This window comes from Condylura cristata, unplaced genomic scaffold, assembly GCF_000260355.1.
Source record: "Condylura cristata isolate star-nosed mole 26May11 unplaced genomic scaffold, ConCri1.0 scaffold00020, whole genome shotgun sequence".
NCBI classification, from domain to species: domain Eukaryota; kingdom Metazoa; phylum Chordata; class Mammalia; order Eulipotyphla; family Talpidae; genus Condylura; species Condylura cristata.
The window spans coordinates 2,009,550-2,022,642 of NW_004567121.1; the positions used below are offsets into that span (position 1 = coordinate 2,009,550).

Below are 13,093 nucleotides of genomic sequence, written 5' to 3' on the forward strand. Positions count from 1 at the left end.
TGAATAAATAAATAAACCTTTAAAAAATAATAAATAATTATAATTATAAGAATCCAGCCTGGTCCAGCTAGATGATAACAACATGATAGATACAATGCCTTATAAAAGAGGCATTGAAGAAGTTTTCATTATGAATAAAAATTTCCTGCCAGAAATTCTCTCATTTATTTTCATTCTCAACAAACATGCACATACCCTCCTAGCTACACTAATTGGACACTAAGGCTCTCCATAGAAGAAGACATCTACTGAAGTATTGTCATACCTGGAGTGGCTGAAGCCACTTAGTTATATGTCCTGGGCTTCCGAGATTGCTAACTGCACCACCGAACAGCCAATAAATGATCCCACACTAGAAACAAGGATGACACAGAGCACTGTCAGCAGTAGTCAGCAACACCGTGACAACTCAGCCTACTTGTCAAGCTCTATTCAAGAGCATCTGTTCTGCTCACCACGTTTTACCTAAGCCAGCAAGTGGCAAGCAGTGGCAAGGCTTCATGCCCTTCCCCTTCGCTGCCTGCCAAGTTCCAGGTCCCCTCTGCAAACATGGCTCATGGTTCACACCCTTGGAGAAACCATTCGAGTACCACAGAATCAGGCCTCCATCTTCAGAAAGGCCCAGTTCACCCCATTCAATGGCTGTTCTGGATGTCCTTTCCACCCTATCTGCTGAGGGTCTGGCTAAAGGCTGGGGATGTGGAGCATGCAACAAAGTGTAGGTGTCCTGAGCCCAGCACCCACAGCAAATGGTGCATGAGACACAGTCAGCAAACAGAAGGCTGAGGGAGAGGTGACGTTGCAAAACAAGTAGACCCTCAGCATGGGGTAAGCAAATCCCCTATCAGCGACCCACTGACAGTGGGGTCTTAGACAAACAAAAGTCACTTAAGTAAAGCACACCCCCTCGCACCCCTCAGGCAGAGCTCCTTGCACACGTGCTCACTGGTGCTCACAAGCACCTGGAGAAGACAGTGTCATCACCCCCATCACAGACAGGGACACTGAGGTTCAGACAGAAAGTGACCTGCTTGTGGCCGCACGCTGAGAAAGTGGGCAGCATTGGGGTCCAAACCCAAAGGGCCTAATGTCTAAGAGCACTTCACTAGTGAGGAGTCAGTGAGGACAGCTACCAAGCATGTTCTGGTCTACAAAGCCTGGGAAAGTGTTGCTGATGAGCAGGAGGCAGTGAAGGATTAAGAGGAAAAGAGGAAAGAGGAGAAGGAAAGGCGGCTTTGACGGGCCCTCTGAGGGGGCAGGGGACTGACTGCAAAGACAGGAAGCTCAAGCGCACACACATTTTCTGTGTCTGCAGGTCAGCACCCCTTCCCACCCGCGTTGGCCACTCGTTTCAGTCTTCCTCTGGAGAGACCTCCTCCCCTAGAATCCATCCAAGTGACTGGTGGCTATGCTGACCCCCACCTCAGGTTTTAGGAGGAGACTGAGACCCAGGAGTGGCCGACCCGTCCAACATCACAGCCGCAGGGATGGCTTCAGGGTGGGCCGTGGTCTAGGCAGGCTCAATCAGAGCAGCAGCTGCTAGGCCGATGGATGAGCTGCGAAGGAAGAGAAACTCCCTCTTGAAGTGAAGGAACCTGGAGGAATGGAGACCTGGGGCTGCTGGCTGCGCTTGTCATCACAAGACCTGTGGGGAATGAGGCCCTACCTGGACATGGCATCCATGGAGAGGAGGCAGAGCCTAGGGATGACAAAGACCAGGTCCCACACACCCACACCTGAAACCCGTTGCACCTGGATGTTTCAATTATGGTAGGAAGTGGGTGTCATTTTTGCTTAGGCAAATTCAAAGGGGTTTTATTTCTACGGTCACTGCAATTGAGTGAACCCTAGTGGTGCTGTGCCTGTGCAGGGAAGTGGCACAAACAGCACTGTCACCTGCGCCCAGCAGCCTCTAGGTGAAATAACCCTGCACAGCACATATGGTCAGGCTGGCGGCCTGAGAGTCATTTCCTGGACACTTAGAGCTCTGACCAAACAAAACACTCTGACGTCACCACGGATGAATTTCGCTGATCACAACTGCCACAGGAAATGCTTTTCATCTGAAGAATCATAAAATATCCTCAGAAGATGCTTACTGCCCAGATTACTCAACCCCTTCTCTGCAGAATCCCCTTAGACACTGCAAATTGCATTATTAACTCTGACTCAGGAAAAACAGAATCAATGCAAATCGTCATTTTTCCCATAAGCCATCCTGAAATCAACTTAAAGATACTGTTCTAAAACTAAAACAGGTTGAACTTTGCACCCCTAAATCTGTTTGGCCGGTGGATATAGTCTTCTTTACAGTATCTTCTTGTTATAGGTTTTTAAATACTTCCTCTTCTTTAAGAGTTCCAGACACAGTTCAAGGCCTCCATTCGCTAAATGCTACTAGTGAGCACATTGGGCTAAGTGAGAGAGATCTATAGGCTGTAGCTGTTAACACAGGGGGCCTTTGTGGTCCCAATCCCCACAATTCATTAATCTCTGGGGATCTCCCGCCAGTGTATTGCCAAAGTCACGTCGTCTGAAATCTGACCAAATGAGGATAATGAATGGGAGCACCTGCAGGTCCCAGTCAGGAGCCCCCTGACTTGGTGGATGCTTTCAGCAGGTGCTTCCTGCGAAGGAGGCCTGCAGGGAACTGGTCCCCGCCGTGGCAGCAGCTAGGATGCAGTAGTTAAGGGGATGAGAAGTACAGGGATTTGTGGCAGATTCTGGAGTCAACTGAGAGGCCGGGTTTGGAGGAGACAGCAATGAAGAAGAGCATCAGTCACCAAGAGGGAGCAGTGCAAAGTGTACTCCTGGAAGGGCACTGTGCCCACTACGTCATCACTGCCAAAGGGGGGCCCTGGTCCCAGGCCACCTAAGGGACAGGACAAAGTCAGCTGTTTGCTCTGGGAGAGACTGGGGAAAGCAGTGGCAAGCAAATGTAAAGGGATGGTGAGGAGACACCTAACAAAAGCTCTAAACACGTTCTCGCCTTGTACTTTTGTTTGGGAAAGATCCCTCTCCTATTTCAAGCATCTAGTAGGGAAAAGATCAGCTGCAACTATGGAGCATGACCACGCATGCCCACCAAGAGCCTGGAGCAGCCTTCAGGGGCCACAGTGAGAGCAGCAGACGGCAGGGAACTGAGGTCAGGACAGATTTGAGACAGATTGAAGGGGCCTTGTGTTGGGTCTATGAACTTTCAATGGTGACTAAAGGAACCATCCCACAGCGGCAGGGAAAGCTGGTGACTGCAGCTGGAAGCACAGGTTGATTTGACCTAGTCCACTACCTGGGACACTGGACAGGGCACGGCCACGTCCCAGGGGCACAGCCCCTCCAGTGCTGAGCTCCTACTCCATGCGAGCATAGGACAGAGCTCCTCACAGGCATCATCAGTCTGTCTACACATAGCCATGAAGGGGTATGAGCAGCACCTTTACCAAGTGAAAACTAGGTACAGGTGTAGGAAAGAATGTGCCAGGGCTGGGGCTGAGAAGCCACTCTGAGAGACTGAGAGAGAGAATCCCCATTATTCTGACTGTCTCCTGTCTCCTGCCACAATGGACCAGCAAGTTCTGTTATGCATGCAGGAAGCCGCCAGCACCACATCCATGAGAGGCCAGGCCAAGCTCTCCTCCACAACGTCCAGCAGTGTTCTCCAGAGAACTTTCGAGTGGTTTAGGGGTCTTTTCATTCCAAGAAGAAATGGGATTCACTAAGGCACTGGAAGTGTTTTTTTGAAACAAATGGTGACCTCAGAAAAGAGAGTACTATGGCCTGATTTGTGTCCTCCCCAAAAAAACACAAGCCAAAGCCTTAATCCCCAGTGTGATGGTATTAGGGTCTGGGGCTTTGGGAATTAACTACACTTAGATGAAATCATGAGGGTGGAGCCCCAGAAGTGGGGTTAGTGCCCCACAAGAGATGCCAACTGTTTGCACACATGTGTGTGCATGAGTGCACTCTCTCTCCCTCTCTCGCTCTGTGTGTGTGTGTCTCTGTGTGTGTGTGTGTGTGTGTGTGTGTGTGTCTGCCTCTCCTCTGACTCCTCTCTCTCCACCTCATTACCCGCCTGCAGGTGACATACCACACTTCTCACGGTAAGAATGCAGCCATCTGTAAATCAGGAAGAGGGCCCTCACCAGAAACTGAATCAGCTTGCTCTTAGACTTCCCAGCCTCCCAAACTGAGACATTCACTTATTTTGTTTAAGCCAACGGACCCATGGTCTTTTATCACGGCAGTTCAACGAAGCTAAGAGAAAGATGACTCGAACAAGGAAAAAGGAGCTGTTGTGGAGAAAGAGAAAAGGAAGCATGTCACTTTTCTTGCAGCCTTAGAGGCCTTGCAGGTTGCATCAGCACGTCTGGCAGAAGACCTTGGCTGGTTCCCAAACTCATGTAGGGATCCAAAGCCCTCTCCTTCCCTGGAACCTCTCTCTTTCCCACCCCCCTGGCCGTGAGTCGTTCTCAGAGCCAGCCCACGACCCTGCCAGCTCTTGGCTGTGTGAGTACAACTGTGTTTGTCCAAAACTCTCAGAGATGCCCAGAGCTTCTGATAACAAAGACCTGGAGGGAGGGAGAAAGGGGGCTCAGGCCTGTGTGGCACAGGCCACCGTGATGGATGATGCTAATGCCCCTTCTCAAAGGACAGCCAACTCTATGAACACATCAAAGAAAACTAATAGCGGTCACTCTATGAACACATCAAAGAAAACTAATGGTGGTCACCAGTTGCTCTCAGCCTGCCAGTGAGAGCTGGGGATGTCCAAACAGCCTAGAGTTCACAGGAATCGCTCCCAAAACACCACGGCCCCTGCCTGGACCTTTCCTCTACCAACAGAAACAACAGCCGTGGCTCCGAGGCTGGACTCAGGAGCACGGTCATATATACCTCTCTAACCTTCTGGATTGCCCAAGCTCAAGGGGAAGAAATCCCCTGAAAGGACTGATGTGTAGGAAAGACACAAGGTAAACAATAACTTTGGTCAAATTCCTAAGTCTTTTTAAATTTGTGATAAGATATCAAACAGAAGACTTGCCATGTAGGCTTTTATAAGTGTAAAATTCAGACATTTTATTGCATTCAAATGTTGTGCAACCATCACCACTATTTCCAAAATATTTTCATCACCCCAAACAGATACTCTGCACCCATTTAGCATTAACTTCCCACTCCCCACACCCCCAGCCTCTGGTAATTGCTAATCTGCAATCAATCTCTATAAATTTGCCTATTTAGAAATTTTGTATAAGTGGAATCAGACACAATTTGTCCTTAAGTGTCTGGCTTATTTCACTCAGCATAATGTTTTCAAAGTTCATCCCTGCTGTAGCACTTGTCAGAACTTCATTCCTTTTTAAGGCCAAATAATATCCCCTTGTATGTATGTGCCATCTTTTGTTTATCCATGCATCTGTTGATGGCTATTTGGTTTGTTTCCACCTTTCAGCTTTGGTGAGTAATGCTGCAATAAGCATTGGCATTCAAGTCCTGAGTTTCTGTTTTCAATTTTTTGGAGTATACTCCTAGGAGGGAATTGCTGAGTCACATGGTAATTCTACTCTTTTACCTTTTGAGTAGCTACCACGCTTTTTTTGAGTCTATGCATTTATTTCATAACCATGTACTGACATCTGCTGTGTACCAAGAAGATAGGGAGTGATACTCTCCAAGGAGTTTGCCCTCTAGTGGTACAAAGAGACGCAACGATGAGCAAAACTTGCAAATAAGCAGGTAATCCAAAATGAACACCTGCTCTGGCAACAAACTGGAAGGTATAGATAGATGGCAACACACAGATGGGATGTGGACTGCCAGTTTGACAGAAGTTTCCCTGAGGGAGGATGCTTGAGCTGGGAATTGAAAAATGTACAAGTGTCAGTGAGGTGAAGGAGGAGAAAGAGTAGTCCCAAAGTGTATAAGGGAAACCAACAGAGGGCCTGTGGCAAGCAGATTCCCCAGAAAGGGGGCAAGGCATCCAGAAGGCTTCTGCAGAGGTACACAGGCCAAAGCCACACCAGAACCTGGGTCATGTCAAAGACTGGAGGGCTTGTGGGAAGGAGCTATAAGTGGAGGAGTGATGTGATCAGAGAAGAATTTTCAAAAATCAATTCCAGCATCTTTTCGGATACTCAGGAGTAAAACTTTTTAAAAAGCTTTTCACTGTGGAAATTTGCAAAAATAGGAGAATATAATGAACTTGACAATGACCAGCTCACAGTCCATTTAGCTTCATCTTCCTCGCAATCTTCTTCCCATTCTACACCCACCATCCTAGCTAAGGTCATCTTAAACCATGACCTTATCCCAGACATTCTGTCCTTTCATACCCAAATACTTCCTATACGTCTGTAAAAGATAAAGACTTTTTAAAACTACTATCCCACCTAAAAATGTAATGATAACAATTTAATATAGCGCAATAGCCAATGTTATAATTTCCCCAACTGACATAATTTTTCTTTATGTTTGTTGTTGGAAGCAGAATCTAAATAAGGTCCACACATTGCAACTGGTTGAAATGCTTCTTAAGTCTGCTTTAAACCACAGGCTAGCCAGCCTTCATTCATTCTAACATTCCCTGTGCAGCTCCCTCACTTCATCCCTGGAGATGCAGAGCAAAGGGTCCCCATCCAAAATCTAGAACACTCTGTAGAGACATCCCCAAGGTCACACCCCACTAGAGAAGGTAGGTGGTGAGCAATTAGGTGAAAGCACAAACTAAGAACCATGACTCTAGACCACGATCCTCTAGCATTTCTGAGGGGGAGAGAAGGGCTATTTATTACACCTCAGCTGACTTCCCTCTGGAAGTCACCACCAACCCAATCAGGAAGAAGAAACCACAGAGAAGCCAATCTCTGCCAAAGGATCTAGTGGGCATTCTCACCATGGGATGACACTCACAGATTTGTTTTTAGTTCTTACCCACTTTTTGATGTCTACATTGCAAGACAGAAATAACGGTCATCTTACACTCACCAACAATTGACCTGGCTTCCTGTCTGATCAATTTCTTTTCATGCTCTAATTGCAGTATCTCCTCCTTAAGAACATCAAAACTGGATATAGGGAATTATTTTAAGACCTAGTAATGGCCAGGAAGGGACAGGTAGAGCTACACAGATGACTCTCTGCTAAGACACTAAGGGCATCAAAAGGGCCCCAGCAAACTATGTCTCCCTCCCCAAACTATTCTGTTCAAAACCCTTGGAGAGAGCAACAAGAATATGCAAAGCAAGCCCAAAATGCAATGCCACTAATACTCACTGATCTGCCAAAAGTCTAGGACTTCCAAGTACTGTGGCATAGTCACACAGGGAATAGTATGCTATAATAATAAATGAATAAATTTACCATTCCCCAAATGGCAAAACTATGAAAACAGGAATAGTTTGGTGGTTGTCAAAGAAAGAAGATGCAACTGTAAATGGGTAGGACCACAGGTTTCTGTGTGTTGAAGTATCAGCTTAGTATCCTGGTTACAGTGATTCTACACGTGGGACCAAACTACATAAACACACACACAACTGATTGCATGTAAGAACTCACAAAATACGAAGACAGCCCATGGTCTACTAATGGTAGTCTATATAAGCATGACTTATACTAATGTCGACTTCCGGGTTTTTGTTGCACTGCGGTGATATAAGTGGTCAGCACTAAGGGAAACTGGGAGAAGCATTCACAGGACTCCATGAGCTATTTTTGTAGCTTCCTGTGCACATAATTATTTCAAAGTAAATCATTATTTTAATTTCCAATGAATGAACACAGTGGCATGCAAGGATATGGCTCAATCTTAGCAATAATCTTTAAGTGAAAAAGTAAATCACAAATAGCTCTTATAAAATAAAAGCAGATGAAAATATTTGACATGAAAAGTGCATAGTTTATATATAAACATGTAACCATATAAAAAGAAAAGCAAAGAAAAAATAAACAGAATTGAATATAATGGTCAAAGAGGACATGGGCTCCTCCTTAAACAACATGCAGCCTGCAGATGTTTCACAAACATCTAGTCCAATGAATTGATTCCTGCTGGGTGTTTCTCACTCTTGACTGAATTTCAAAACTACCAGGGGCCTGGATGGTGGGTGCGGGTGCTCTCACCTTGACTCCTGTGGCCATGTCGGCGGTGGAGAGCACTTCTCCTATCGCAAGGCTTCGACTGACAAAATGTTCTGTTTTCTCTGCCTGAAAATACAACAGACCCAACATTGATATCAATATCAAATCTGATGGTTTTCTGGCCTTTTAAGTTAACATTTTTCATAACAAACATGTTACTTTTAAGATGAAAACCTTTCAACTAAATAAAAGTAACGTTTAAGTGAAAAGATTTAAATGATGTATTTAAATGAAATGCGTTACCCTGCTGAAGGAAAGTTGGCAACCTTTTCACCAGCTGAGTGCTGCCAGCCTTAGCGCGGGACTCCCTCGGCCCAGCCCATATGGCCTTGACCAAAGTTAACCCTCCAGGCTCCTGTAGTTCCTTGCACAGCAGGACACCTGCAGCTTCCACCAATAACCCTACTCGTGCAATCCAGAAACATCCACACTGACACTGCGACCGTTAGGGAGCCGACCTACGCTCAAGTCCGGCGACGATCTTGATGTAAGGACAGGGAACAGTGGATACAGGAAAAGCAATATTCTTCATTTTCTAAACACAGACTACTACCTCAGGGCACTGACTGTCCGTTACCTGCCTGTTTCTCTTTCATTTGCCTCATAGCCAAAACTCCCCAGTGAGAAATAAGACTAAGTGAAAACACCAGCATGATTTATTGATAAAATTCACAGGCAGGGGGCATTTCCTTAAAAGGTGAAGGCCTCTCAGTGAACACATTGTAATTACCCATTGTAGGAATTAACGTTAGTCTTCCTCAACCGCCATCTTGTCCAAGCCTGCGTCCACCAGCTGGTGTCGCGGCCCGCGTGTACATGGGTATATACATGAGAAGTGTGTGCACTTGAGTGTATGTACATGTGCCTCTTGCTCCATCAGCAGCAGGTATAATCATCCTTCCTTGATGGCTTTCAATTTGCCTTAAGTTCTCTCTCCCCTAACATACTTTGTTTTCCCCTCCCATTGGTTTTTACAGTGTTTCTCCAAGCATAATTAATTTTATCAAACAGCAGGCTGTCAAGATTTATGACTTTTATCATGGCTCCAACCCAATGCATCTTGTATTGATTATTTCCTAAAATAACTCCAGGCTTGAGCATGAACCATTGCGTGGTTCAGGCTTCAGTGCTCGCTGGAGAGTTGGTTACCAACAAATAATGAAAAACAACTGTAGCATGTATTTGTGCACTCTTTCAGCAGGCCCGTGTGTCCTCTGTTCCACGGACCCTCACAACAACCTTCCATGAGAAACTAAGCAGAACAGGAAGCGGTGACCCCATTTAACAGATGGAAATTTGATGTAGGGAGGGCAAATATCTAGCCAGGGTCGCCTAGTAAATGACAGCGCGTTGACTAGAAACCAGGGTCACAACCAGGTGTTCAGAGTCCCCATGTGGATGTCAGTTCACAGTTTTCTTCATATTTCATTCTCTCCATTTATTCTGCTGATGTAGGATTATGACTTTTGTCACTAGTGATATCCAGCAATAGCCTTTTTTTATGTATCACTTTGAAATAAATGGCAAAAGCTTCAGCAATCACATTTGCTTAAGAATCAAATCCTAAGTTAGCCATCTTGCAACATAATAAATTGTCTATGACAATTATTTTTCTGTCCCCACTCCCACCATTTTTATAAGATGGAGGTCTTTATTATTAGATTCAATGGGGAATGTCAAGAGGAGTTTACCAGAAATCCTTTGATGTTGGTTTAAACAATTATTTGGACTGGTCAAAAAGTCAAAAGTAAGACTAGACTTAAATTGATTGACTGCCTTACTAACATATATTTTTAAGGTCTTCACACATAAGTTCTCTTCGTCTTCCAATTCTTTCATTTATAATCAGTTGTCTTTAATTAAAGAAATCTCAAAAATGACAAGATTCCCCTCTCATTCAACACTAACAGAATTATCTATATTGAAAAAGATTACTCAATAATCATATGGTTTTTCTGCTTATATTTTGGCAATATTTCTGCTACCTCAATAACTGCCTACATTTAGATTTGATTCAGTCCTTATATCAGTAAGTTAGTTTATAGTAATTTTAAATGATTGATCCCGTAAGAGTATATCTAATATATTCACAAATGTTTTATCCTAAATATTATACCCCATGCTGCTTGCATTTCTACTTAGCACTCTCCATTCATGCAAATTAGTCCTCAACATTGTTGTGCATATCAGTAGTTCATTCCACTTTGCAGCGGAATAGTTTCCTATCTATGCATATTCCACAATTTATACAATCTCTGATAGATGAACACTTGAGTTGTTTCCAGTTTGGGTTATTTATAACAAACCCCCAAACTTAATATAAAACTCATATATAAACAGTCATGTACTAATGTTTTTGTAGACATTTCTCTTTAGTTAATGCTCAGGAATGCAGCTTCTAGGTTAAAAGTTATAACTTAATATTGAAAGTAACTGCCAAACACTTCTTCAAAATGGTTCTTCTGCTTTGCATACCGACCAACAGCATGTGAGTTCTACTATCTCTACATCCTCATCAGTATCATCAGTTTTTTCTATTTTTAGCTTATGAAGGGAGTGTAATGGCATCTTATTGTGGTTTAAATGTACATTCCTCAGGTGAGTAAAGATGCTGAACACATCTGTATACTTCATATAGAATTTATTCATTTCCTTTGCCCATTTTTTTAAGTTGGGCTATTTGTTTATCATTGAACTACAGGAAGTCTTTATAGATACTGGATACAAATCCCTTGCTTCTGGACATATATTTTGTCAGATCTATGTATTTCAGACACTTTTTTTTCCAATTTGTGGACTGCCTTTTTATTCTGTTAGTGTTTTTTCATGAATAGCTTCTGTAATGAATACCAACATCAGTATATCAATACAAGAAATCCTCTGCCTATCCCAAAGTCAAAAGGACATTCCCCTTTGCTCTTCTACCAATTTTGTGATTTTAGAACTACTATATAAGTGGATATTACACTTCATATTATTTTTGCGTGTAGTATTAGCTAAAGATCAAGGTTAACATTTTTCAAATTGATCCCTGAATTCCTTGGCAATATTATCCAAAAGTCAATTGATCCTATGTGTGTGAGATTATTTCAGGGCTCTCCATTCTACCCTGCTAATCTATCTGTCCATCCCTATACCAATGCCATATAAACTTGAGTAGTTTTACAATGAGACTTGAAATAAAGTAACAAGAATTCTCCACGTTTGTCCTTTTCAGAATCAATTTAACTACTCTTTTGCATTTTCTTAAACATTTTTTGAAGCAACACGTGAAGTTTGATCAGGGCACTACAAGCATCATACCATGTGCTCCCCTCCTCCTGCTCCCCCCATCATCACCATTGTGGCTAAAACTCTTCAGTGCCTCAAGTTACTTCTAGAAGAAAATCTAAACTTCTCACCACAGCTTCCACATCTGGCCCTTCTTATTCTCTGCTGTTTCCTGGGGTCACATACTAGGGTGCTTGAGCAGAGTGCTGGGCAAATCCTGTAACAAAGCTCTTACAGATTTGCTGTATTTCCACAGGGCCCTTGACTATTCCAGAAAAGGCCAGTATCAGAATGATGAAAGGTGACATTCCCAGGGCTCTGTCACAGGATATTTTTCTCTCTTCATAGAAAACATGACTGTAGTATTTTGACAGTTTAGGATTTTCCAAATTCTTGCATTAAATTAGTATCTCTTCCCTTGACAGCACTTGCTTCCTAGCAAATTCCAAGCTTCTTTGAACATTTTTCAGATTATTAGTGTAATCATGTAACTTATCAATATTGGCAGCATGCATCTGCAAGTGTATTGTATTGTTTGGTGTGTTGTCTTAGTTCTCTGTTAATGGAAAGTCCAATATTTTACACTAATTTTAATGGAAAATAATGGTTAATTGAGCATTCTACAACTCTGATGAGTGAATTAATTTTAATAGGTTTCTGTGAACTCAGTTTTCTACAAATAAGATCATGTCATCTGTGACCAGAATAAGTTTCTTTCCCATTTACCACATTTGATTTTTATCCACAGCAACCATCACCACCTGGCACACTATATGTAGGGGTTTTCAATATAAATCTATGTTCATTATATAAATTTATTTATTCATTAATTTATTGCTTGCTTCCTCCTGACTAAAATGTAAATTCCATCGAGACAGGTATTTTTGCCTGCTTTGTTCACTGCTTCTGAAACAATCCCTTATTTGAAAATAGATGTTCAATAAATAATTGTAAAGCGAATGAATCACCTCACCTGGCACACAGAAGGGGCTTAGAAAATGACAGCAGGAATAATTATTGTTATTTTTAATGTATTATTTCATGGCAAGAATACCAGTTAAGCCTTAAATTGAAAAGTTTTCATTATGCTGAAGGGTTTACGGTGCAATAAATAAATAGCACCAGATTCCAGCTGCACTGGAGTCCCCTGGGTAGATCTCAACTCACTCCCTGGCACGCCCTTTTAAGTAATCCCTGTGGCCAGCACAAATGACAACTCAGTTCAGATGCCAATCTATACCAGGGAACTTCTGTAAACAGGCCACTCTGTTGTCTCTGCTCAAATCCTCCAAGGCATCTCATGGAGCCAGGGCTGGCCTGGTCAAACGCCTGGCCAAGTGGCCTGTGTCCAAGTCCCTGGAGCTGGAGCAAGGACAGGGACTCTTGCCAAAGGCAGCATATAAGACCAAGAGCCAGGGGCAGCCTGTCACAGTCCACTAAGAAAAGCCTGGGTTCCAGTACAAACAGAAGCCAGAGAGCTGATGGCAGAGCCCAAGCTAGGGTGTTGGAGCCAAGAACTCAGAGTAAGTAGGTCAGGCTCCAGTAACGGGGTGGGGTGGAGAATACACTTGGTCACGGTCTGCAGGACCAATCAGGGCTGGCACTGGTGCTGGTGAGCAGGCCTAGGTGGGACGGACTAGAGTAAAGGACCAGGATAAACACGCTCGCTCGGCTTCCTGGCATAGTC

General features: G+C 43.7%; 1 protein-coding gene across 4 annotated transcripts in view; it reads right to left on the reverse strand.

Annotated features, from left to right (window-relative positions):
• Window positions 1-13,093, reverse strand: part of ACOXL (acyl-CoA oxidase-like) — a 269,242-nt gene that overhangs the window by 236,761 nt on the left and 19,388 nt on the right. For all 4 annotated transcript variants that reach the window (XM_012727649.1, XM_012727648.1, XM_012727647.1 and 1 more), the window contains exons 3-4: window positions 8,119-8,202; window positions 266-352 (exon numbers count right to left, since the gene is read on the reverse strand). In XM_012727649.1, the coding sequence (XP_012583103.1) occupies window positions 266-352; window positions 8,119-8,202 (171 nt within the window). The remainder of the gene's footprint in view (window positions 1-265; window positions 353-8,118; window positions 8,203-13,093) is intronic.